This window comes from Armigeres subalbatus, chromosome 2, assembly GCF_024139115.2.
Source record: "Armigeres subalbatus isolate Guangzhou_Male chromosome 2, GZ_Asu_2, whole genome shotgun sequence".
Classification (NCBI taxonomy): domain Eukaryota; kingdom Metazoa; phylum Arthropoda; class Insecta; order Diptera; family Culicidae; genus Armigeres; species Armigeres subalbatus.
This window is the reverse complement of record NC_085140.1, coordinates 985,857-1,013,582: the sequence shown is the minus strand read 5'-3', so window position 1 is coordinate 1,013,582 and position 27,726 is coordinate 985,857. Positions and strand designations below refer to the sequence as shown.

At 39.7% G+C, this 27,726-nt stretch overlaps 2 protein-coding genes across 3 annotated transcripts; one reads left to right on the top strand and one right to left on the bottom strand.

Annotated features, from left to right (window-relative positions):
• The first annotated feature begins 272 nt into the window (after positions 1–272).
• Positions 273–18,410, top strand: LOC134217425 (protein VAC14 homolog). Its single transcript, XM_062696191.1, has 6 exons — positions 273–494; positions 561–785; positions 849–2,201; positions 2,262–2,341; positions 2,406–2,571; positions 18,202–18,410. Exons 1-6 carry the CDS (start codon positions 397–399, stop codon positions 18,326–18,328), a joined length of 2,049 nt encoding a protein of 682 aa, XP_062552175.1. The 5' UTR covers positions 273–396; the 3' UTR covers positions 18,329–18,410.
• On the bottom strand, positions 18,385–21,821 carry LOC134217423 (116 kDa U5 small nuclear ribonucleoprotein component). 2 transcript variants are annotated; one of them, XM_062696183.1, is made up of 4 exons: positions 21,629–21,821; positions 20,453–21,542; positions 19,980–20,394; positions 18,385–19,899 (listed from the first exon to the last, which is right to left on the bottom strand). In XM_062696183.1, exons 2-4 carry the CDS (start codon positions 21,514–21,516, stop codon positions 18,454–18,456), a joined length of 2,925 nt encoding a protein of 974 aa, XP_062552167.1. In that variant the 5' UTR covers positions 21,517–21,542; positions 21,629–21,821; the 3' UTR covers positions 18,385–18,453. The 2 variants fall into 2 exon arrangements, with proteins under 2 accessions (XP_062552167.1, XP_062552166.1); XM_062696182.1 differs by having other exon boundaries at positions 20,453–21,546; positions 21,629–21,820.
• Between the last annotated feature and the right edge of the window lie 5,905 nt (positions 21,822–27,726).

The window sequence follows — 27,726 nt, the reverse complement described above, 5'->3', positions numbered from 1 at the left end:
TCCAATCTGATGGCACTCCCACGCAAACCAACACCACCAACAGGAAGCCGAAGCCTCCCCCTATCTGTCTATGGTGACGGCTTTTGTGGGAGGGCTATCAGATCGGACAAATCGACGTTTGAATCTTTGTTTACAAAATTACATACGTCCTTTTGAATAAGTATCCGAGAATTGTCAGTTCTTCTATGAAAGTGACAGCTTCGGACTTGCAGGCCTGTTCAGCGGTTGTAAACAAAAGTGCAGTCTCGGCAGTGTCACATGAAAAGGCCTGACTTTACCAATGCATGCATGTTTTGACAGCTGGGCAGACAGAACGAAGAAATAAATATTAATCCCTAAACTCAGTGATTGAATTATCGTAATAACTTGCAAGCCCGTAAATAGTCTATTTAAATAATGGAAAATGCTTACGCTCCTATTAGCGAGGCTTGTGTTAAGGCCCTCAGCGACAAAACCTACGAGAAGCGTAAGATTGCAGCCACTGAGATCGAAAAGTTGGTATCCCAGTAATCGAAATATGTATACGACGTCGCTAAATATGTATGATATGGGTATTATAGGATGGTAGCAGATTTCAACGCCAAAAAGAGCTACGCACAAATCCGAAGGATAATCGAAGTACTGAGCAAAGACTTTGTAACGTCGAACGACTCCAATAAAAAGAAAGGAGGACTGATAGCGCTGGCTGCGGCCAGTATCGCCCTCGGCAAGGATACTGAACGATTCATTGAAGAAATTGTCAATCCTATTCTGAACTGTCTGATGGACACGGACACGCGAGTGCGGTACGTATCGATTCGATTTGTTTTTGCTATTTTTAGGCATAATTGAAAAATGCTTCTCTGCAGATATTTTGCGAGCGAGTCGCTCTATAACGTGGTGAAAGTTTCACGAGGCTCCATCATCCCACTGTTTCCGAGTCTTTTTACCTCGTTGAGCAGGCTTGTAACCGATCCTGATCAAAGCGTAAAAAATGGCAGCGAACTACTCGATCGATTGCTGAAGGACATTGTTATTGAATCATCTCATTCGTTCGATTTGGATTCTTTTATTCCGTTGGTTCGGGAGCGAATCATGGCGAAAAATTCGTTTGCCAGGCAGTTCATAATTTCTTGGATATCGGTGCTGAATGCTGTTCCTGAAATCAACATGGTAGTCTATCTGCCGGAAATTTTACTTGGTTTGTTCCAAATGCTGGAGGACAATATGCCAGAAATTCAGCGAATGTGTGAATCATTGCTGACTCAATTTTTGAAAACAATCAAGTCCGACCCCACGGCGGTGGATATTCCGCAGATGATGAACGTATTGATAGTCCAAGCGCAATCGAGTAACGCGTTGATACAGTTCACTGCAATAAGCTGGATCAAGGAATTCGTTCAGCTGGCGAAGGGAAATATTATAAGATTCTCATCAGGCATTTTTACAGCAGTTCTGCCATGCCTGGCGTTTGAGAGTGAATCTAAAAAGCACATCAAAGATTGTGCGACGGCAGTCAACATTCACTTGCTGGAGCTGGTATCGGGCGAGGAAAAACAACAGCACCTTAAAAATCTAGACCTGGACTCTGTGATGGAAGTTTTACGCCAATACTTGATTCACAGTTCGGTGCCGACTAAGATCGCTGTGCTGAAATGGGTTCACCATCTGTTCACCGAAGTCCACGATGAAATGTCCAGTCATGCGAACAATCTGTTTCCGGTGTTATTGCGGGACTGCTTGTCTGATAGTTCGGACGAAGTGGTACTACAAGCAATTGTCGTGCTGGCAGAGATTGTCAACTCGGCGACAGCGAAAGGCAGCGACTTCGATCAACTGCAGTATAAACATTTTTTGATGGAGCTGCTGTCATTGTTTAGCGAAAACCGAATGTTCTTGGAAAATCGAGGAACGCTAATCATAAGGCAGCTTTGTCGTCTGCTGAATGCCGAATACATTTATCGAACGTTCGCAGAGATCTTGCAAGAGGAAAGAAGCAACCTGAAGTTTGCATCGACGATGGTTCGGACGTTGAATATGATTCTACTGACGACGTCAGATTTGTTCGAATTAAGGAACACCTTGAGGGATATTAAAAGCGAAAAGTCTGCTTCGTTGTTCGAGTGTCTGTACAAATGTTGGTCACATTGTGCTGTGTCTACTTTGTCGCTCTGTCTATTGGCTCAGTGCTATCAACATGTGTCGGAAATCGTCGTATTATTGTAATATGGATCTGAAGTTTCTTTCAATGAAAGATTTATTTGATTATGATTTTATTACAGTGCTGACATGGAAATCACGGTCGAGTTTCTAGTAGAAATCGATAAACTTGTTCAGTTGATTGAATCTCCCATTTTTGCCTGTAAGTATGCCTGTAGATTGCTCCTGTTCAGTAGTAGACAAGTACCTGCCAAATTGCATTTCAGCCCTTCGACTAGCTCTGGTCTCGCATACCAATGACAACGCCGATGCGCAACATCTATCACGGGCTTTGTATGGAATATTAATGCTGATTCCTCAAACTGAAGCGTTCCACCTACTTCGCAATAGACTTCAATGCGTCCCAAACTACTGGGGTCAACCAGCAAAGATGTAAGTTTTTTTTATATAACTTTCTTGCAATGGATCGTCTAGCTCGGTGGTCTAATGGCTACCGCTTCTGCCTTATAAGCAGGAGGTCGTGGGTTCAATTCCAGGCTCGTCCCTTTCCTACTTTGTATTTCTCCCTTAGTTCTTTCTGTGTTTCACGTTCTACCAAAACGATTCCTACTGTTATAACCTCCCACACAATCCCAAAAAAAAACCTCCCGTGGCACCTATGAAAGGTCGTAGAGTTCTCTGCATCTTTCTTAAGTAGGTGTCCAACTAACCATCCTTCTTCTTCCCAGCATTCGCAAGGGCGTGACCAGGACAGATCTTGACTATTGGAGAGTGCATTGCTTCCATCTAAGAGATAGTGATTAGTCCCAAATCAATGTCTGTGGTAACGGATGAAAGTGATCCTACTTTCATGCAATAGTCTTGGCTTGTACCACCTACGAATTTGTGCGAAATGTTCAATGCTAATGCTAACTTTCTTGCAATGGATCGTCTGTTTGATTTTGTGGTGAACGGCATCTTGTAAGAACTATCAATAATTTCGAACCCTTTTAATCTAATATAATCTAATCGCATACTTGAGTAGCCAATACTTGAAAGCATCTTGGAAAATGACGGTTTCTGAATTTCGTCATTTTTCTTTTCATATGGCCAGGCCAACTACGCAGTATGTACCGCAGAGATGACTCCTAGATATTGAGCGACTTCAGGAATACCTAAAGTCACCTAATAGCTTGGAATCGAGGGGAAAGGAAGAAAGCGTGGACCTCCCGTACCAAACGCTTCTAATAATATATGTACCTAATATATAATAAAAATCGTGTACATGTTTATGTATGATGTATATCTGTATGTGTGTATATGAGTGTGTATGTGTGTTTATATGTGTAGACTGATAGACAAAAGTATTCGTCATGTTTTAATAGAGTTTACTATGAAAACATGACGAACACTCACGTCCATCAGTGTATGTATGTATTTGTGAATATATGTGAATGTGTGTGTGTTTTTGTGAGGGTGCATGCGTGTTTAAATAAATTTACAGGTCTTCAAAACCTTACCTCTCCTCAATAATTCTGACGCTGAACATGTTTGAGCATTATGTACATCGGCTTGATCGCAATATTAGAAAGGGCATTGCCATTGATAACAATCGATCAGCCCTAGCAAACACGAACATGCGCACGTCTTCAGGATCTGCAGCACTTTTTTATACACTACACTACTTTTCAAAAGGACCTAAGTAACATTTTTTTCATGAATTAATTTGAATAGCGCAATCAACAGAAAAACATGAAAGCTTTCGATTGCAGTACTCAAATAAATTCATGAAAAAAATGTTACTTAGGTCCTTTTGAAAAGTTAAGCGAGATTTCTTTCGACCGCGGTCACTGCACTGGTTCTATTGTTCTACTTTTAGGCGAATCTCCGCACAAAAGTAGAGCGCAAAAACCAACCGCATTGGAAGACGGTCGAAACGAGACTCCCTATCAAGAATTTCGAACACTTTCATCAAAAAGTAGCAAACGCTAATCCAGTATCCAGTTAATCTTGCAAATGAAGGCTTAAAATTGCCAATCTGAAGATGGCTAGTTCGGACCACCGCACAACTTTGAATCTGTAAATTTTCATAAACGACTTGACAATTTCCAACCATAATAAAGCATCAACATTTTTGCTATTTCCAGAATTCTATGAATAATTCTTTTCGAATTTCGAGCAGGAGATCTGTCAAATGCGTTATTACTATATATAGGACTCTTTGCTTGCCAAACTGATTTCAAAAAAGTTAACTCCTAGTGTGCCGTTATAACCATACTCAAAGCAGATAATGAATCACTCACTTTTCCTGTGCTTACAGCGACACACAAGGAGTTAACTTTCTGAAGTCTGTATGGCGAAAGACATCTAAGGTTCGATTTTTCAAAACTAAGCACCTTCATCGAAAAAAATATTTGGTAACCCGAGCAAAGTCTGATATCATAAATAGAGCAAATTGAAAACATATTTTGTGGTCGACATCAAATCAAAATCATGATTTGTTTTCAAATTCTTATTTTCGTGATTGGGTACATCTTTTGATTTCATTTTACTGTCGATTTCTAAATTGTATGATATAACATCAAACAAATGATTTATTTTGTTAACGAACACCAACATCAAAATTAGTTTTCCATTTGCTTTCATCAACAGGAACAATTTTCGATTTGATGTCACAGTAAGATTTTTCTGCTATAGATTTTGATCTTTTAACCCTTAAAACGACCAAAATAATATCAACCTGAGTTATCAAAATTTTGCGATTTTACAACATCAAAATTAGTTATCTATTTGCTCTTAAGCTTTGCTCAGGAATCGTAGTAGCGGACACCTTCCTACTAGAAATAAGAATAAGAGATCGGCAAAGACGCCATCTTGTTTCCAATCGAACCGTCAGAAGCGGTTCCAAATCGTTTTGTTGTTATTAGGATTGCTACGTCCTACATAACTGGTACCAAATCGATTTTCGTGAAAAGTTCCTATACTCTGTTATGAAATAGCCTTGCAAAAGAGGTAAAATACCAAAAAAAAAACAGATTAATCCACCTAGCGGTGATGATGCCTTTCTCGTGCGGTAAAAAATAGTCCGATCTGGCCAATTTTCTATAGGAAATAATGAGACAAGTTTCTGCGTTGAATACAACCTGTTGCGAGGAAATCGGTTGAGGGATATGGACACGGCAGGTATTTCCGTCCATCGTCATAGGGGCTAAAACCATCGAAAGCAACATCCATTAGCTAGAGCTCCACTATAGCAGAATGTATCTCCTGAGCTTAAGATTTGATACGAATGAGTTTGTCAAAAAAGTGTCTCCTTTATTGGTTTTCGAGACTATGACGAAAAGACGAAAATACCTGCCTTAACCCTAGTGCATTAAAAGTGAGCTAGACTTTTTTACGCGCTTTTTTATGAGAAAAAGTATTTTGGCCATAAATTCCAAGCCCATAGTCCGATCCGGCCAATTTTCAATAGGAAACAATGGGGCAGTATACTGCGTCCAATGCAACCTGCGAGTAAATTGGTTGAGGGTACGTGAAAAAAAAGTGAGCTAAACTTTTTGCTCTTTTGGTGCGCACACACACACACACACACACATACACACACCATCGTCCTACAGACCTATTTGTCTGCTAAACACGGTCGGAAAACTCCTAGAGAAGGTCATCCTCAACAGATTAACTATCTACACAGAAGGCGACAACGGATTATCGTGCAAGCAGTTTGGGTTCCGAGAGCAGAGCAGATCTACAGTTGACGCTATCCGGGAAGTCGTAGAAGCAGCTGAAGCAGCCAAGAAGCAAAAGAGAAGAGGTATCCGCTACTGCGCTATGGTTACCTTAAACGTGAAAAATGCGTTCAACAGTGCGAGTTGGGAAGCAATAGCTAACTCTCTACACAGGATGAGATTTCCGGGATACCTTTGCAGAATTCTAAAGAGCTATTTCGAGAATCGGACACTAGTTTACGAAACACATGAGGGACTAAAGAGAGTACGAATAACAGCTGGTGTTCCACAAGGTTCTATCCTGGGACCGACGCACATAGGAGTAAATAAGCCAATTCTTGGCCAAAACTATTTTTTGCGGTTATTTGGACCTAGGATGAAATAATAATTGCCAATTATGCAGGAAAATGCATTTTTTGGCTAAATCCATCCACCTAACAGTGTAAAACCAGCTAAAAATCTCAAAATACATATGTTTTCAAATAAAACCTCGCGTTTTATGAAAAATCAAAATCTCTTGCTGCCGCTAAGTGAACGATTCTAAAATGGCTATATTTCACAAAGTAGCAATAAACCCGTAGTTAAAGCTCTATCCTTAAATGGATTTCCTAACATTTACATAGGAAAATACTTCTAACTTATTTTAACCCATGCCCAAGATCCCAAAACAAAAATGGTTGTATAAATTCGCATGCACAAATGTAAACACTGTTTTCTGCTTGAACACTATTTTCTCCTTAACTCCCCTATCAGGGAATAATATCAGGTATGAGCGTTTGAAGCCTTACAACAACCTAGAACGTCCTGACCATAGCAGAGTTCGGAAACAGAAAATATTTAGTACATTAGCAGCATCTGTATTGTTGCAAAATAAGATTATCATTCAAACGTACCTATAGAGGTACTGCGGTAAACAATATACTTTTTAATATCCCTTGGACGCCATAGGGTATCCAAACTATACTTGAGTTCAGGACTTTAGATGTACAGCTACTAAAAAGTTTCCTTTATTCGCCTTGAAGGTCAATACACATCGGAAAAGAGCTTTTAGAAATTCATTACAAATAAAAAACGTCGCTAGATCGGATATATATCGGAGCTTTGAGTGACAAAAAAGCTATTGTCATGACTGTAGATTGCAAGCTTTGAACTCAAAGACAGTTTGGATGACTCAAATTATCAAAGCTGTCTTACGGTGTTTGTTGGTCTTCCGAGAGATGTAATGAGTGTGACAGAAAAGGTTACTTTAGCAGCTGTAGAACTCAAGTCCTGAAATCAAGGATATCCCATAAATATTTCACAATGATAGTTGGTCTTGGTTCGTCCAGGTTGGTTGGTTGGTCCAGGAGCCTGTGAATTTAAATCTATATATATAAAAACCAATCTATGTATGTATGTTCGCTAACTACTTCTGAACCACTTGGCCGATTTCAACCAAATTTGGTACAGACATTCTCTATCCTCAGAGGAAGTTAACAAAGGGGTGGGATGGTCATGTAGAAAGGGGGGGGGGGTGGTGGGAGGGGTTTTGTTCAGAAAACGAACAATTCTGTGTAACTTTCAACTCCCAGGACCGATTTCAACCAAATTTGGTACAGACATTCTCTATCCTCGGGGGAGGTTAACAAGGGGGTGGGATGGTCATGTAGAAAAGGGAGGGGTGGTGGGAGGGTTTTGTTCAGAAAACGAACAATTCTGTGTAACTTTCAACTCCCAGGACCGATTTCAACCAAATTTTGTACACATATTCACTACGAGGAGGTAATCATATGGGAGGGATTTGGGAAAGGGGAGGGTCTGGAGGGAGGGTTTTGTTTAGAAAACGGGCAATTCAAAGTAAATCATGAACCCCTGTACCGATTTCAACCAAATTTGGTACACATTCTACATCATAAGGAAAAGATAACAAAGGGGATGGGATGGTCATTGGAAAAAGGGAGGGTATAGGGGAGGTGTTGTCTTTGGAAAACGAGCAACTCAGTGTAACTCCCAACCCCAGGACCGATTTCAATCAAATTTTGTACACATATTCACTATGAGGAGCCGATCGTACGGGAGGGAAATTTGGATAAGGGGTAGGGGTCTGAAGGGAGGGTATTGTTCAGAAAACGGGCAATTTAGTGTAACTTCTGAACCCCTGTACCGATTTCAACCAAATTTGGTACACACATTTTCTATCCCTAGGAGAAGATAACAAAGGGGTGAAATGGCCGTTGAGAAAAGAGGAAGGGTAAAGGGAAAGCGGTTGTCTTTAGAAAACGGGCAATTCAGTGTAACTCCTGACCCCAGGACCAATTCTAAGCAGATTAAATGATTAAATCATTCAACTCTATGATTAAAGATTATGATTAATGAATTATAATTTTTGAAAATGATGACTGATAATGATTAATGATTAAATTCATTTTTGACAATAATTAACGATTATGAATAATGAAAAAACCGTTGGATTATGATTAACGATTACCGATCGTGATTAAATGTTGACACACTATGTGTATGGTTAATGATTAACGATCGATATGATTAATGATTGATGATTATGAATGATCAAATTGCATAGTGATCCATAATCGAGTAACCTTTATTCAAATTTTAAAAGGTATGATAATTATATGATAATGATTTAAGATTAATAAATAAAAGCAAGGTATGCAATGATCCAATGTTCCAGCATAACTTCTGTACCCTTGCCCGATTTCAACCAAATTTGGAACAAACATTCTTTTTCTTAAGAAGGCGAAGATGACAGGGATCGATCAACTCAACACTTCATCGAAATCATGGTTTGCCCAGAGAAAAGCAATGATTAAAGTGTTTCCTTCTGGACGGTAAATGTGATCATTTCTTTAAAAATAGACGTTTTTCCGGAATAAGGCATCGGTGTATGTTTTTCCTTCTTTAGAAATAGACGTTTGCCCGGAATAAAGCGATTTTGGGTTTGATCCCATTTTCAAAATCAGTCAATGTTTTCAAATGTAATCTACCTTCTTTAATCAAATGATGAAATATCAATAAGAAAACACAATTATCCTTTTGACCTATTCCAATTCCGATGGTGAAAAAACTGCGAATTAAACTGGCAACTCCGAGCAAGGCCGGGTACATACAGCTAGTAACATATATGTAACAAAAAGTTCCGCAAGTTCTGAACTCAAGAACAGTTTAGATGACCCAGAATATCCCAAAATTACATCACGTTGTTTGTTGATCTACAAGGTGCTGTAATGCATATAATATTTTTTCTTCTGGATTCGTTATATGTGGTAATTTATGAGCAAATGGTAAAATTTTGTTTTAAAATGATGAAAAATCGCATTTTATTCAAATAGCTCAGAATCTAATTTGCGGACGTTTGCGGACGAGTTTTCACGTGGAATGCTTAGTTCATATCTTGAAGTTACACCCAAGTGATTTATCTTTGCCGGATCTTGCCGTATAGATTAACATTTCCTCTGAAGAAAAACATAAAAAATAGAAAAAATTGTGATTTTCAAATGGTCATCACCTGAAACATAAAATTTATATTTTGACCATAAACATGAGCCAAATGGAGACATACAACTATAATCTACTCATTGTGTACTAATAATAGATTGTTGATAACATTTATGTTGTGTAAAAATCAAATTTTCCAAATACTCCACAAATAAAGTGAATAAAATCCAATTCAATACCTCATTTTTGAGCCCTAATTATATTTTTTTACAAAATTTTGGGTCACTTCTGAAATAGCCATATTATGCAGAATGTTTCTAAGTATCTAAAAAAAATATAAGAATGTATAAATGTTGAAAAAAAATTTTTGGGTTTTGTCCACGAATTTGTTCTAGTTACTCTTCTGTGCGACGTTGTGGAATGCTATGTACGACGGGTTATTGCAGCTCAGACTACCAAGAGGCGTGAAGATAGTTGGATTTGCGGACGACATGGTGCTCTTGGTATTCGGAGAAACAGTAGATGAGGTGGAAGTACGTTCTACGGAGGCCATAAGAATAATGGAGAACTGGATGTGCGGAAAAATGCTGGCATTAGCCCATAAAACGGAAGTGATGATAATCAGCAACAGGAAAGCAATTCAGCAGACTTCAATCACAGCCGGGGAGGTCACCATCGAGTCGAAGCGAAAAGTAACGCATCTGGGCGTGATGATCGATGGCCAGCTAAACTTCAACAGCCACGTTGATTACGCCTGCGATAAGGCAACAAAAGCGACCACAGCATTAACCAGAGTAATGGCGAATAGCTCTGCGATTAGTAGCAGAAAGAGGAGACTCTTAGCCAGCGTTTCTACTTCTGTACTCAGATACGGTGCCCCCGTCTGGGCGGCAGGAGCAATCACGAAAAGGAACCTGACACGGCTCAACAGCACATACAGGTTAATGGCTATGCGGGTGGCAAGTGCGTACCGGACCATTTCGATGGATGCGGTCTGCGTCATAGTAGGCATGACTCCCATCCAAATTTTATTGGAGGAAGATTGTGCCTGCTATGGACTACGTGGAACGATGGGAGCACGCAAGATTGCGAGAGTCGATTCGATGCGAAAGTGGCAGCAGGATTGGGACAGTAGTTCGAAAGGAAGATGGACCTATCGGCTCATTCCGAACCTGCAGTCGTGGGAGCACAGAAAACACGGAGAAGTCAACTTCTTTCTGACGCAGTTCCTGTCAGGCCATGGATGCTTCGATAAGTATTTGCATAGATTCGGACACGCAGAGTCTCCACTTTGTCCGGCCTGTCCGAACTGTGAAGAAACACCGGAGCACGTGATATTCGACTGTCCACGATTCAGGGCAGAACGGAGTTGGGTCTCAACGGTCAGCACTCGAAGCATAAATCCCGACAACATCGTTCAGGAAATGTGCGAAAATAAAAATACGTGGAACATGGTGAACAGAGCAGTAACGCAGATCATGCTGTCGTTGCAGCGAAAATGACGTGAAGACCAGAGAGCATTGGACAGTGAGCGAAGGAGATGAATAGTAGCCGATCGTGGGAAAACAACCGGTTCGGAGTCGTCGGGGCGCCAGTGAACCGGAAGCCATCCTTCAACCGGAATCACTGGACCGACCTCGGCACTCAATCGGTACGCCCAATGATTGATGTAACCGTGCCGTAATTAAGAAGTGAGAGCAATTGTACGAGCGCCAAATGCAAAACGTATCGTAGTGGAGATACGCAGTCATACTTGCATCAGTAATGATGAGGAGAATGCAGCGAACTAGCAATGCTTGCTAGAGGCTGGACAAGTGAAGTGCATGAGCACAGCTCCTCTCCGAAGTATTGACATCCAGTAAGTCCCGGAGGGACCAGGGCATTAGAAGAGAGGGTAACTCAAGTAACCTTCTGTTGCTTGGGTGGGTTTAGTGGGTTCGGCGGGCTGGCCTTCTGCCTTCCGCGCCAACCCCACTCCCTGAGTGATAATTTCAGGTGTCTGTAAGCAGATTTGCCTTCATCCCTCTATAAAAAAAAAAAAACACGCACACACACACACGACGCTGCGGATTGGAGGGACATAAGGCACAATGCTGCACGAACCCTCCCAATTGTTTGATTTGTTCCAGCAAAGCTGAAGCAGGTTTAGAGGAAACGGCGGAACACGTGTTGTTCGTGTGCTCTCACGTTTTCGCGCAATGCGTGACCACATGCTTGCCACATGTGGTCTGGACACTACTCCGGACAATCTAGTTCGGAGGATGTGTAAAGATGAAGTTGGCTGGAACGCCGTTTTATCTGCTATCGCCCAAATCGTCTCGGAGCTACACAGAAGGTGGCGCGTGGACTCAAGGATGGCTAGTTCAGGCGCAAATAAGAGGTGGTCCAAGGGATCAGAGTCGGCTTCATGGGTCATACCGGTGGTCATGCTCTGTGGTCGAACTCGATCCTTTCATCGAACAAGTGGCCGGGCGAAGAACAACATGGTATCGTCGCTTTCGCGGCCTCGGTCAACCGGGCGGGTTCCGAGGACGGAAATGGGTCCTCGTCAAGGCTGGGGCATGCGTAGGCACCGCGTCGGCAAGTCCCTCTGTGTGCCGGCGAATAGGCCCTATCGCAGAAAGGTCAATTTGGGGTGCACGCGGCATCATCATTCTTGATACCAGAGGGAAGCAGGCAGAGGGAAGCAGGCGCGAAGTCGACCCTTCCCACCTTCCGAGGACATAGGGCGTGGTAAGGCCACCTGGAAAGCCGGCAATGCGCTGGCACGATACCATGGTGTTCTTCTAAAAAAGCGAGTTACGATGTTCGGTGCTGCAAGGACACGCAGCTAACCTCGAGGGTGCGTTGTGCACTGGTCCCCCTTTGAAGCATTACTTTGTGGTTGTACCGAAGCGGATGTAGTCCTGCCTCCCTCGTTTGCTTTTGGAGGTGATCTCTAACCCCGCACTTATCTCGGGAACTTTTTCAAATCGGTGTATGTAATATTTTGATCAAGCTGAGAAAATGGGCTTGGATTTTATTTTTGGCCAGATTTTATTTTTATTCATATTTATATAGAACTAGCTTTATGTACCCGGCCTTGCTCGGAATTGCCAGTTTGGTTTTCATTTTTTTCACAATCAAAAAATGATAAAACCAATTGGTCAACAGAGTAATTGTGTTAACTTATTGATACTTCATCATTTGATTTAAAGAAGGCTTTTGGAAGCATTGACTGATCTTGAAAAAGAGATCGTTGGTTTGAATAGCTTTATTCCGGGCAAACGTCAATTGCTAAAGAAGGAAAAACATCCACCGATGCTTTATTCCGGACAAACCCCCATTTTTAAAGAAGGGATCACACTCACCATGGGCTTATTCCGGGAAAATGCCTACTTACTTCCTTAAACAGAGAATATGGGTTGCAAATGTGGTGGACATTGGTAAATGGGTTCAAAAGTTATGCTGAATTGACCGATAACTAAACAATACCCCTCTCTCATACCCTCCCTTTTTTAAAATGACCTACCCACATTCAGTAAAATTGTTTCCTTAGGACATACAATATTTGATAAAAATTTGGTTCAAATTGGTCATTGGATTCAAGACTTACATTGAGTTGATCGATTGCTGAACAATACATCTCCCCCCATACCGTCCCTCTTTAAAAGAGCATCCCTAACCACACTATCGTCGTCTCCTTAATATGAAGAATGTGTGTTCCAAATTTGGTTGAAAACGGCCAATGGGTTCAGGAGATACACTGAGTTGATCAATAGCTAAGCAATTCCCCTCCCCGCACACCCTCCCTCTTTTCTAAACAGCAATCTTAACTCCCCTATCATCGTCTCCCTAAGATAAAGAATGTGTGTTCCAAATTTGGTTGAAATCGGCCAAAGGGTTCAGAAGGTACACTGAGTTGATCGATACCTTAGCAATACCCCTCCCCTCACACCCTCTCTCTTTTCCAAAGATCATCCCTAACCCCCCTATCGTCGTCTCCTTAGGATAAAGAATGTATGTTCCAAATTTGGTTGAAATTGGCCAAGGGGTTCAGAAGGTACACTGAGTTGACCAATGACTTAGCAATACCCCTCCCCCACACCCTCCCCCTTTTCCAAAGAGCATCCCTAACCCCCATCGTCGTTTCCTTAAGATAAACAATGTGTGTTCCAAATTTGGTTGAAATCGGCCAAGGGGTTCAGAAGGTACACTGAGTTGATCGATACCTTAGCAATACAACACCCCCCCACCCCCTCCCCCACTTTTCTAAAGAGCATCCCTAACCCCCCTATCGTCGTCTCCTTAAGATAAAGAATGTGTGTTCCAAATTTGGTTGAAATCGGCCAATGCGTTCAGAAGTTATGCTGGAACATACATACAAACATACATACAAACATACAAACATTGAGTTTTATATATATAGATAGGAGGTAGTGTGCTTCCATCTTCTTCTTATTGGCATTACATTCCCACCCTGGGACAGAGCCGCCTCGCAGCTTAGTGTTCATTAAGCACTTCCACAGTTATTAACTGCGAGGTTTCTAAGCCAGGTTACCATTTTTGCATTCGTATATCATGAGGCTAGCACGATGATACTTTTATGCCCAGGGAAGTCGAGACAATTTCCAATCCGAAAATTGTCTAGACCGGCACCGGAACCCAGCCACCCTCAGTATGGTCTTGCTTTGTAGCCGCGCGTCTTACCGCACGGCTAAGGAGGTGCTTCCATACTATAGGTAAAACGGTCTGTTCCTCCGTACACGGGACAAAACATGTAGAATACTTTAGGCATAACATACTTAGGTATTTCAATATCAAACGAACAAGGAATGTAATATAACAACATTGCCAATGACAACGACATTATCCTCTCTTGTAAATGTTGGGACAAACTCAACTCGCAATAAGCGTTTGTCCCAAACTGCAACAGAATAGGACAATTATCGCCTGCCACGTATTTTGAGAAGTAGTCGGTTTCCGATGATGTTTTTGGTTAAATTAGTATCAGTTATCATAGATTAGACATAAACTTAACCATCTGTTCACATGATTTGCGTTTTACTTCTGAAATAAACAAGTTATCGCAGTTTGAAAAGTTTACTCCATGTTTGTTGCAAATAAAATGGAACGCAACAATGTCTTTATCCTCTGCAGATGGGGACAAAGAGTTATCGCTATTCTCTTTTGTCGCTTGTTTTTCGCATTTTTCAGCGACAATTACATTCCTTGCAAACGAATAATAATTTGTGATGCGTTTGGTATTGTAATAACAGGGTATGTTATGATATGGAAATGCTAATATCATCTTCCAAACTTGGACGTACATGTTCATGATAGCATTAGAGGCGAAGGTATAGAATTGATAGTTCCGTTAGGATACGGCAGGCATGAAGAATGTTTTTATAGAAGTCGATTTGAAAGCTAGCGGAGGGCAATATTTGTGATAGCACATATCGCACGACCTTCCTTCTGCCAAGCTCCCGTATGAAGGGGGAGGGAAGAATATCAGTGTGGAAGCTGATATATCTCCACTGGCCTCCACTGTCTCAATCCCTACACAGAGTACCAAAGTAACCATGGAGCTATATATGCTTGCAAATAATACAGCCATTAAGGTGAAGGTGGGTTGAGTACCAAAACAAAGCTTTGAAAGTATTGGTACAATGAAAACTGTCACATACTGTAGTAGTATTGGTGTAGTATTTATAAAAAAGCAAAGAATATTAGTAGGGTGGTTCAAAAAACGACCCGGCTCCACCACGCTCAATCGATTCAGTCCCAGCTCCGAGTGTATTCCAAAAGCCAATTTGAACAAAAACTGATTGGGCACAAGCCGGTTCAAGTTTGTATGAAAGCTAGTATGGGAAACTAAACCTTTCATTACACTGACTACAGTGCTTCTCTCCCAAACGCTGGCGAAAAGAGAACCCACATAGCTGAATGAAAACCGCACCTTGGGAAAGATCCATTGATTACGTAACGCAAAAAATAGCATTTTATACCCCGCTCACTCCCATGTCACACTTTTTGTATGAAGTATCTGCTCCTGGTGCGATAGATATCACATACAAATTCTGGCTATTTCACTGATGCTTTCTGAGAAGCCTAATTATCATGCTAAGGATTGGTAATCTCGAATAAAATCGACTCTCAACTATCGGAACGACAATTCAATATGCATTGTCTATGGAGTCAAAGCTCTTGAATATTTCATCCAATCATATGGTCTCCCCCCTCGCCATGGCCCAATGACGAAGCGCCACAATCAGAATAATGTAAAATTAAATCTTGCCATATCAACTGTCATACAAACCTGAAACGACCTAAGCCCCTATTCAAACCAGCCCAAACCATCGGAAGACACCCAGAATATGAAACATATTCGACTGAGCGTGGCGGAGAAACATAATTTTTGAGCCACCCTAAATATTAGTTTGCTGCTGCCGCTGCCGGTGTTTACATTCGCTCCGCGATCAGTTTTTAGTCGTTTTTTTTTCGATCAAAAATAGCAGTTTATATTAAGTTTTCGCTTCAAACAAGTGACTGATTTCAAAAAGTGATGTTTAATTGACATTCCATCAACATTTCGGGCTGCTCATGTACGGAGAAGTGTGTGAAAATTTGATTTTATCAATGCCCTTTGAGAGGAAGTGAAGTGCAGTGATAAGCCCACCAAATCGCGAAAGGCTATTAAATTGGCACGAAGCTGCTGATTTATTCTATAGTTCGAACCGAAATTCATAGGACTATTTGAAGAAACATGTTAATTATCACGGGAAGTAAATAAATATGCTGTGAGCAGGTTAGTAATTTGAATATTAAACTTTTATTCGATGCTGTTCGATGCATTCGAATGCTGGTGGGAGAGGAGTGCGGGAGATGTGGTAACGACCCGTGGAAGGTCCGGTGCCATATTGACGGCCATCGTGGTACTTTTCCAACTATGTCCTTAAGGTGGTTATACAACAAAGCCACAAATCGGCCATCTTGGAAACCACGTGCTCTTAATTCGTGCTCTTGAAAAATCACTAGAAAAAGCACGTGGTTTCCAAGATGGCCGATTTGTGGCTTTGTTGTATAACCACCTTAAAGTGCAAAAAGGCCCTTTTACGACGGAAATAATGCCTTATTACTTTGAAATGTTGAAATAAAACATATGTAATGCATCGCTGCATTCGTAACACTGAACTAGTGTATCGTTGCTTGACAAGCGATGAATAAATGCATCCTTACATCGGTAAAACTGATCTAATGCAATAAGCATTTAAGGTAATTATACAATCAAGCCAATTATCAAAAGTTCAAATCCAGCGTAATAGTTTTCGTACAATGCTGAAATTAAAGTCGATTGTTTATCATGAGTAAGCAAACGATCTACGGATGTTTCATCCCCATGGGCATTATGGTTCTCTTAATTCGTGCTCTTGAAAAATCACTAGAAAAAGCACGAGGTTTCCAAGATGGCCGATTTGTGGCTTTGTTGTATAACCACCTTAATATGCTGATCTGTGATTGGTTACATGCATGAATTAATGCTTGGTGGTTACTTGTGTATGGTATCAACAACAGAATGAGGCATTATTGAAGTAATTTCTCCTGTTCTCCTGCTCCAACGCGGCTTCCTATATTCCTATACATTACATTCCGATATCGATCATGGAGATACGATACAGGAGATTGTCAGTCTCTTGTAGCAATGTGTGTCAAATTAATTTTCTACTCCAGCATCTTATAAGAAACAAATGATTGCTGCTTCGTATGTCGTATAATTTGATAATGCATCCCTGATGCTACCAATATGGTATATTGTTCTGAAAACTTCGTAGAGAGGACACTCACACAGCACATATTCACTACTGTTGCGGACATGACAAGTGTCGCATATCCGGTGGAAGGGGACATGGCCACCATATCACCATAGATGGAGATGTTATTGGTTTTAAATCAACATGACGTCGTTATTGGTTTTAAATTAGAAATAAATACTGAAGCTTGAACAATAAGACTGGCCTTAAGATGTACATAAGAGCTTAAATTGCATATTATTCAAACATACGTGATGTTTTATTTTGTACAACATTAACGAAAATATCTCTCTCATGGTACACAGTATGAACGAGCCATGAGTGTTCCAGGACCTCGCGCGTCCCGAATGGTGTATAATCATGATTGTGCATATTGGTGGTAGAGTTTTGATTAGAAATAAGAGGTTGTGGCGGTGTTGAACTTAATCTAGAATTAGAAAAACACCTAAATAAAGAATAAAAAAAAAGAGGTTGTGGGTTCAAGTGTCGCGAACAGTCTGTAAGTCGGCTATCTAAGGTGATTATACAATAAAGCCAGAAATCGGTCATTTTGTAAACCACGTGCTTTTCCAATATTTTTTTCAAGAGCACGAGATGAAAGAACCATAACGCGTATGGGGCTGAAATAATGGTAGATCGTTTGCTTAGTTATGCTGAACAATCATAATTTGAGTTTTGGGCACTGTACGAAAACTATTACGCCAGATTTGGGCTTTTGTAAATGTATGTGGATATACGTGTGATGAATTTGAAATTCACTACGGGCTGCATTGTATAATCACCTTAAATCGCTCAAAAAATATCTTATATTACAATTTTCCTTGGCCCAGATACAAAAATCCCGTTATTAAGACATTTTAATTTGTTGAAAACATGGCCCAATTTGACCCCTATTTGGCCAATTGTCACCCCCGATGACGGTACCTATGTATAAAGTCCACCCACATGCCGTTTACTTAGTGCCGGTTTTTAATAGTTGTTCTTATGTATGGCGACAATTGGTACACTCACCCTAGTACATTTTCTGACAGCCTTCGCGTACCGCATAAAAGGGTTCCGAGGGCCGCACTTTGGGGATCACTACCTTAGATGAACGTTACACAGTAATTCAAATGTATTTTTTTTTCCAGAAATTCGAAATCATCTAACGAGAGCCAGAGTAAAATCAATTTCAAGCAGTTGTTTGAAAATTTCCAACAAGTTCAAGCAATGCATCATCGGCAGCGACTGGAGCAACGAAAAAAAAATCAATTCTAAAACTAACCTCGGAGGGCTTTCGGAACAGCTCTAACATAATGAATTACATTCCATCGTTAGTGGAACGCAATGAAAAACCTTATCTATATTGTTTTGAAGTTCCTAATCCGAAGTCCTTACCTTGCTTAGATGGGATAGTTGAGCAGGACGTCCTGGCGGGCTAGCTCCAGCAACATAGGATCGTCGAAGAATTTATTGATCGAAACGTCCTCAGAAAGACCCTTTCGCCGGCGGGTTTTTATCATAAATTCACGCGCCAAGTGCGTGGCTGGTTGCGGTTCTAGCGGTCGGATGACGATACTTTTGTCCAGCGGATCACCAGGGACAATCTGCCAATGGTGGAACACCGACAGGCAGAACGCCTGCCCTTGAGTGTGCGTCCGGAGGTCGGTTTCAAATCCAAACGAATCGATTGCTGGGATAAATGCCTTGATGGTGTACAACGGGGAACCTGGTACAGGCGCGTCCTGAGTAACGTGACCCCGACGTCTGGCTAGGACGGAATAAACGGAAGAAACACAATCGGCAGGTGCTTGCACTTCTACAAAGAGATACGGTTCACAGAGACGGGGTGTGGCCAATAGAAACGCAGAATAGGCTACACGCCGGGCTGTTGGGATGATTTGACCACCTCCTCGATGCAGTGGCTCCTGCGCAATTACGGCATCAAGAATTTTGAACTTGACATTTCGAATTGGTTCTTCGCAGAGTGGACCTTCTCGGGTGCCCCATTGGAATCCTTGGATGATTGAGTCCTTTACCGACCCCAGTAGAGCTTTGTCCACTTCGAATGGAAGTGTGTCGTCCACAAGAATATTGGGACCTGTGTTGTCTGGTCCGAAAGCCCAAATTGACCGAGCAGCAAGCAAGTCCCAATCGTAATTGATCTGGAAAAACTCTCCTAGCTTTTTCTTGTTCCAACCAATGGAAACAGTTTCGTTTTCGATGTCCTCACCCAGTCCCTTTTCCAGCGGCTCCGCAATCATGGTAATTTTATTCTTTTTATTCGGCGTTTCGGCGAAGCATTTCAAGGAACTTGTCTCGACTACACTCTCGCAAAATGCCACCACTGGGTCCGCTACTTTGATGTCAATCTCAGAGTACATTTTTCGCAGATCATGCATGACGCAATCCAGGTACAGTTCGCCAGTTCCTAGAATGACATGCTCGCCAGACTCTTCAACTTTTGTAGATAGTAGAGGGTATGATTTATTCACTTTCCTTAACCCATCCAACATTTTCGGCAGCTCCGAAGGATTGACCGGTTCTACCGCAATTTTGATGATACTCTGAGTGTTGAATTTCAACGGTCTAAAAATGAACACATCTTCGTTCATATTGACGTCCGTAATGGTGGAAGTCTTGACTATGCACTGATCGATTCCTTCGATTAAAACCCAGTTACCCGCCGGGACGCGGTTCAATTCGACTTTGTATCGTGCTTCATAGATCCATAAACGACCTACTTGCAAGGTACGAGAGTCTTCTTCGTCAATCAACGAATAGTTTTCGCCCAGAACTCGAACTTCTTGACCTGCATGCAATGTTCCACTCATTACGCGACCGAGGACCTACAACATATGAATATAAATGTAAGAAACAAAAGAAACATTTAACAGATCACAAAATTGTATCGGAACTGTCCACTAACCTGAAAGAAAGTGCAATCTTCGGTAGGGTACATTTTCGAAGTATGCACCATCAGTTGCGAGCTCTGATCACAGTTCATCATATCCTGGTAGATGCCACTTTCTCTCACTCCGGTATAGATATGATCGATTTTCGTTTGGGCATTTTCCAGTGGTGATTGAATGTGTTCTACGCACATATCCACAAATCCGCAAAAGTCCCCAATGAATCTATTACAGATCAAACGTAACAGAGGACGAATGTTGCATTTCATTTCTTCCTTGGTTACACGGATGTTCAATTCAGCCAGTGTGTCAACCAGCGTAGTATCAACGTCGCCAACAACCTGCGCAAATAGCTTATACAGAGGTTCCAAGATGAACTCTACAAAGCTGCGATGAGCTGAGCTATGCGGCGGCTTTTTGGTAAACTTGCGCCTGAAAAATGTGTTTTCATTAACCTAAAGTTTCAATGTTCCTTACAAACAAGACTTACGATTTATTGTGGAAGTACATGTCACCCCAAAGTCGGCGTGCAAACTCCGCTGGGTTGACTCCGTCGTACGTATCGGCATAAAGCCGAGCAAAGGATTTCAGCGTGAAACAAATACCATACAAGGAACTGGCAAAACATACGTTGCCTAAAATGGGAGACACTTGCTTCACATCCGAATCCCCATACAGAGTTAATAGACCATTGATTTCTTCTACTATGTGCTTCAGTTTAAAGTAAGCATCTTGGGGAGGCAGTTTTAGTTCCAGCATCAGGCGATCGATCTTGTTGATGCAAACAGTAATGGCCAGCTTTTCCTGAATAGCATGCTTCAGCAATCTTTCCGTATTCAAAGACACCCCTTCCGCGGCGTCCACAAAAAGAACAACACCGTCGCACAGACGCATTGCGGCAGTTACCTCGTCCGAAAAGTTCACATGCCCTGGAGTGTCAAAAACGTTTATCAAAAAGCTCTTGCTCTTCACATCCGGCAGGACCAGCGTTATTGGGGTAGCTTTAATGCTCACACCGCGTTCCTGTTCAGTAAATAGTGTGTCTGTGTAACGCAAATTTCGCTCGTCCATGTCCTGAAATTGCGGATGCGTCTGTCGTACTAAACAGTCAACAAATGTAGTTTTTCCATGATGCAAATGGCCGATTAAAGCCACATTTCGGATGAGCGTCGGAGTATCCATCAAATCTGCTAAGAATTCCATATTGTATGTAGTGTCAGGAAGTTCTTGTTCTTTGATCTGAAACTTTACTTTCTTGACCGGTTCAATAAGGGGTTTATCCAGCGGTTGTGCATCTTCCTCTTGCACGATGGTTTCAACTTCTTCTCCGTATACCTCCAGTGCAGATGGATAATATCGTTTGTCCTCGTGAAGGACCACCGCTCGAGAAGTGGCAGGATCCTCGCTTTGCTCGGCTTCTTCTTCCATGCCGTCATCCAGATCGAGATCATCCTGCTGGTCCGGTTGTCCGTACAAACTTTGATCGTCGTCTTCGTCACTCTCTAAATCCGGCCCGATGTAGTTGCCAAATTCGTCGTACAAATCCGTATCCATGATTGCTTACAGGAAAGCGAAGCGTGCTAACTACGGAAAACGTCGGAGTGTTTATAAACGTTTGCTATCGATTACATATCTGAAAAGCATTGCATCTTAAAGCATTACTTACCTGTTGCCACAACTGATTAAGTGCTTAAATATTTAACAATACGTAATCTTGGGTGGTCAGAATAATATTTATATTTTCAAGCCGAATGACCGAATATAATCAATTTATGTATTATGAAAACTTTTATTTCAAGCCCACGAACATTTTTAAACTATGGACGAACGAAGAAAATGCCGGCATAAAAATTTGACAGCTTTGACATACACTGAAAACCAAACTACCCAAAAGTGGGTTTTTTGCACTCAAAACCGCACGCTGTCTTAGAAAAAAGTACCTAATATTAGGTACTTTTCAATCAAATCGGGAGTTCAGTGTGGGAACCCAAAATTAAGCAAGTTTTTCTTGAAATTAAGTAAATTTCACTTAATATTAAGTAAAATAAACTTAATTTTAAATAGAAACTATCCAAAAGTTAGGTAAATTTCACTCAACTTTTGTAAACATGAGATTACTCAACGTTGGGTTCCCACACTTTAATGCTCTTGTTGAGTGGTTTTACTCTTCAGTTTATGACAACAAAGGGAAGCGGGAGGGAGATGCAAGAGAAAAAAAGTACCTAAAATTAGGTACCTAAATTAAGTGTTGAACTTAATTTTAAAATTAAAAAAAACACTTTAATAAAGGAGAAAAAAAAAAAAAAAAAAAAAAGGTACCTAAATAAAGAATTAAAAAAAAAAAAAAAAAAGGTACTTTTTTCTAACCGTGCATGTTTGTAAATATATCAAGCATAATTTTTCATAACGACGTATGTAACAATTATGAGGATTCGAGAAATCTCGCTTAACTTTTCAAAAGGACCTAAGTAACATTTTTTTCATGAATTATTAATTTGAATAGCGCAATCAACAGAAAAACATGAAAGCTTTCGATTGCAATACTCAAATTAATTCTTGAAAAAAATGTTACTTAGGTCCTTTTGAAAAGTTAAGCGAGACTTTTGCAGAAAGTTGGCAAAACTTTTTCTAAAACTGTTTTAAAACTAAATCTTTTTTCAATACTTTTTTCAGCTGGCATGCATCACTACATGTCACGTAATAAGCGTGCTTCACATCAAAGCTCAGTTCATTCAAATTCACTGTGAAAACGATAAAATTATACATACACCGGTATGCTGCACGTTCGTCGATGTACATTGGTCGGTTTTCCATAGTGCACGATTGACGCAACTGCAGTTTTGTTTTGTTTTGCTTTTTTGTTACATAGGTCGCTCTTAGTTCCCATATGTTAAAGCGACGTATGTAACAGTGAGACTTCAAAAATAGAAATTTTTACATACATCGATTCGTAAAAAGATTGAATTAAAGAATTTTAAGATCTGAAATCAGTAAAATTGATGCGTATTATATAAAGCCGCGTGTGATTGTCACGTTGTATTAAAAACCTCGCTTAGTTTACTTTTGTTACATACGTCGTTATGAAAAATTATGCTTGATATATTTATATCTGGCATCCATGCGCAAGGAGCTAGACTTTACTAAGATGGCGCAGATCAGCGCTGCGTGCCACTAGTTATCTCTTTCATTCTCCCGCTGTTCTTATGCAACGCATTTTTTTGGGTCTTTATTAAAGTGATTTTTTATATGACAATAAGTTCATCACTAAGTGACGTCACTATTTGCGTTGCATAAGAACAGCGGGAAAATGAAAGAGATAACTAGTGGCACGCAGCGCTGATCTGTTCCACCCAGGCTATTGACATCCTATTGTTTAGCCCATCGCCAGATCGTAGCCAGGATGTCCCGGGCTATATTTTTTTCATACTGCGTTTCAATGATGACAGCGGGCTATAGCTCTAGCTAGCTAGCTATAGCTCCTTGATCCATGCACGGAAGAAAAAAAGCACCCAAAATTGAGTATTTTTAAACTTACTTTTGAGTTATTTTTTCTCTTCTCTTTCATCCACTCTTTCTTTTGTTGTCAAAAACAAAAGAGCCAAACAATCCAACGACGCCAGTTCAATACGGGAAATCAATTTTAAGTTTTATTACCTAAAGTCGAAATTGAGTGAATTAAACTTAAATTTGGGTCAACAAATTTTCCGTTGGGTACTTTTTTAACATGCACTGAGAAAAATGGACGCATGATTTTCAATCAAACGCCTTATGAAAATTTGCCACAAGGAACCGGTATGAATTTCAATATGTTGCCTTATGAATGACGATTTTCATTAAAAAAAACGAACAGTGGGTAATGTCTGTGACATAACCGCTAAGTGGACGTAGGACTTGACTTGACCATGCCTTTAAGATACATAATATGGGGCCGTCCAGAAACCACGTGGTCATATAGGGGGGGGAGGGGGGGGGTTGGAAAATGACCACGATAAGCCACATGGGGGGAGGGGGGGTGTTGCTCTCGAACCACGTGGTTTTTTTTAACACGAAAATTTTTGGTAAATAACAATAGCGGTGTAAAAAATACAAATCATCAAATTTAATGATTTAATCATTAAACGCAAAGCGCATCTTAGAACCGATGCCCACGTAGCGTCTTTTCAACTCAGTGTTAAAAAGAATTTAGCATTAAGCATCGAGAAAACCCGGTAACGCAGCGTCGGTCGCAACGCCGATGCATATCTGAGTTATTTGGCCAACTTAGCTTTAGATCTTATTTCCATAAAAAAAAATAAACGAAAAAGCAGGTTGCGTTTCAGTCTCAATTTTCACCAAAAAAATTGGGAAAGAAAAAATGAAAAAATATTTTTTTAAAAATTCCGCCGCAGATGGTTTTTGGCATCACGCCGCCGACACTTTTGCATCAGCGTACTGCAACCACAATTTTGAAAACTGTTCATGTTTTTACAATAATTCAAGAAAAATCTTCAAAAGAATGTCTTGTGGATATTCAGGAAAAATCCAGTAAAAAAAATTCCTGTAAAAACTTTGACCTTACTTCATACAATCCTGCACAGAAAAAAATAATGAAAAGTAATCGACGCGTAAATAATAAAGACGTGAAAAATTACACTATTCTTGGCGTACATGGATCTTTTTCAACAAGTTCGCCCTAAATGTATGCAATTTACATAGCATTATGACACTTATTCGTATAAAAAGTGACATAATGCAATACAAATTGCATAGGGGTAGTAGGGGCAATATGAACATACGGGGCAATATGAGCCACCCTCATGTTGAGCTTATTGACTATTTTTATCATGTAAAAGTTAAATGATCTTTAAGAGGATGCTCCACATATGCATCAACGTGAAAACCGCATTAAAATTCAATTCAAACATGAAAATACACTTGAAAATGTAAATTTTCGCTGCATAGGCAAAATTATTATAAGATTTGAAGTTTATAAATAAGGGTTTGACACAAAACTGATTGAAATACAGGTCAAAAATACACCACAATCAAAAAAAATATTAAAATTGAATATTGTGCACACATGTTTGTATTGATACAAATCTGAATTTATCATAAAACTTTTTTTTCCCAAAACCGGTCTCTATGGGACAATATGGGCATACCTGCACAGAGCAAGATACCAGGCCTTAAAATGCGAACAAGTTCAAATTTCAGTAGTCAAATACAAGAATATTATCATATATGTAAGATTCATTACGGAAAAATTACAACAGCGCATTACTGTGATTGAAACAGAAAAAATGCCCATTGACCAATTGAAATGTGGCTGTTCAAACGGTGAAGAGTGACGAATCGGTTCAGTCCGCTGTTAAGCGGTTTTTTAATTTTATTTGGTATGGAATACTCACAACTATTGTAGGAATATCATATTCTTCCATATTACGATACTTTTTTCGCCAAAATAAAGGTTTTGGATGGGTGGCCCATACTGCCCCAAATGGTGGCTCATATTGCCCCGTATAGTCGGGAACACACATTGAAATCAATACATTTTCAAAAGTGCATTCCAACAATTTCCAAACGCATTTTTCGTCATTCATCGACGTAATAGGAAAGGTAACATTCTCTAGTATAAGTCAACTACATTTAAACGATGTTTTTTTGAGTTTTTCGGCGCTTTTCGGAACGATTTCCTTAGGTGGCCCATATTGCCCCGATCACCCCTACATTCAGTTGATAATATCGTTTAAATTTACGCTCTTTTTGGCATTCCCTTTATGTGCATTACTTTCGTGTAAATTTCAACAACTTTTTCTATCTGTGTGATAAAGTGCTAGCATTCAGAATGTTTTTTGAACAATTCTCTCTGGAAAATTTTGCATGTAAATTTTGCTACAAATTGGTCATGAAAAAAAAAACAAAACATCGCCAGTGTAAATGCCGAAAAAAATTCCATGTGAATTCTGTCTGAAAATTCAAAACAGTCTCGTGGGAAATACATATAATTTTCGGTGGAAAAAAATGTTCATATTTTCATGTTTTTTTTACATTCTAATGAATTTCTTCGACAAGTTCTTCCGAATCTTCACCAGAAATTCTATTTCATTTCCAAAATAAGTTTTTCGAACATTTTAGGGAGTGCACTTCAAAATGTTCAGTCTCCAGTTAGCCTTACGAGCAAAGGCATAGGATTGCCAATCCGGAGATGACGAGTTCGATTCTCGTTCCTGTCTAGGATGTTTTCGGGTGTCAAACATTGTCGACACCCTAGGTATAATGTATCCTTCGTACTTGCTACACAAGATATATAATCGTACAATTGCTGGCATTTAAAACTTTCAATTTATAACTGAGGAAATGCTAATAGAATAAACTAAGTTGAAAAGCAGACCAACTTCCAGTTGGAATATGGAGTCATAGAAGTAGAAGAAGACTTCTAAATTTTTCAAGAAAAAATCTTCTCAATTTTCATGAGAAATTAAATAGCCAATGGCACATGAAACACTTTGATATTACCGTTGATTTTTTGTTTTTGGATTTTTGTTTTCATATTTGGAATTTTGAAATGAAATTTTTTACGCTCTTTGTGAATTCTATCACATTTTTTAAATTTTCTTTTTTTTTTTTATTCGAGGCATTATTTAGAATTTCCACGGAAGAGTCTATGGATTATCTTCAAAAAATACTTTGGATGTTCAAAGAATAAATCTTTAGAATTCTCAAGGTTCGTGTTTTTTTTAATTTGCACCATAAATTCTTCCAAAATTTCATGGGAAATTCATTATTCTTCGGAAAGTCCTTTTGATTTCTTTGTAGGTTCAGCTAAACATTGCTTTAAATCTTTACCATGCAAAGAAGCACAAGAAATGATTTAAAATTTTTAAGGAATTTTCACATCAGAAAATCTTTAAAATTTTGATTTAATTCCTATTGGAATTGCTTTGAAGTACAACCTTCACAAGTACTACAAAAGTGCAATTTTTTTTCGTTATTTCTACTTGTAAAAATATCGAAATATCCTCGGGAAATTCATTATTGGTGTTTTAGATGAACTTTTTTTCGATTTTCTACTGGAAAATCTTAGGAACTTCCATGGGAAATATTTTGGTATACACCAAATAATTTCTTTTGGAAATTAAAAAAACTGCTGAAAATTTTCAAGATTTTTTTGAAAAACGAAAAAAACTTCCATTGGAAATATAGAAGAATTTCCTTTGAAGATTCATTAAATTTGCCCAGGATTTTGAAAAAAATCTTTAGAAATTCTGTAAAAAAAAGCAAGCTGAATTTTTTTTCTAATTTATACCGGAAGTTCTTCGGAATTTGATGTTTATTGGAATTTTCATCGTAAATATGCATTTAGGATCCTTCTACGGATTCTTCTAGTTTTTCAAAATTTCTACCGAACCTTTTTTAGGAACTCTTCCACAGAGTTTCGAAAAAAAAATCGTTGAAATACTGAAGATTTTTCCGTGGAGACTCCGAAGAATTTCTTCTAACTATTCTGAAGGGTTTCCCTTGCAACTCCAGGATAATTATTCTTGAAAATTAGGAAGATCTTGGAATTTAAAATCCATCCAAGCAATAAATGTAGGCAATTATTTAGGATTAAGAAGCCTAGTTCTTATGATATTGAATAATTAGGCTAATTGATCGAAAAAATTAATAATGTACCTAATTAGAACATTTAGGTGCATTTTTAAATTTTTCGGCACAAAATTCTAGTAGTGCGTATGAAAAAGGTTATGACATAGAGAAGTTTGCATTTAAAAAATCAACATGAAA

Excerpts from the sequence above, each read along its gene's own strand:
- LOC134217423 (XM_062696183.1), bottom strand. The coding sequence starts at position 21,516 with ATGGATACGGATTTGTACGACGAATTTGGCAACTACATCGGGCCGGAT. Across the intron at positions 20,395-20,452 it reads ATGTACTTCCACAATAAATC|GCGCAAGTTTACCAAAAAGC; the intron begins GTAAGTCTTGTT and ends CACATTTTTCAG. Across the intron at positions 19,900-19,979 it reads AAGATTGCACTTTCTTTCAG|GTCCTCGGTCGCGTAATGAG; the intron begins GTTAGTGGACAG and ends CATATGTTGTAG.
- LOC134217425 (XM_062696191.1), top strand. The coding sequence starts at position 397 with ATGGAAAATGCTTACGCTCCTATTAGCGAGGCTTGTGTTAAGGCCCTC. Across the intron at positions 786-848 it reads GACACGGACACGCGAGTGCG|ATATTTTGCGAGCGAGTCGC; the intron begins GTACGTATCGAT and ends GCTTCTCTGCAG. Across the intron at positions 2,342-2,405 it reads TGAATCTCCCATTTTTGCCT|CCCTTCGACTAGCTCTGGTC; the intron begins GTAAGTATGCCT and ends ATTGCATTTCAG.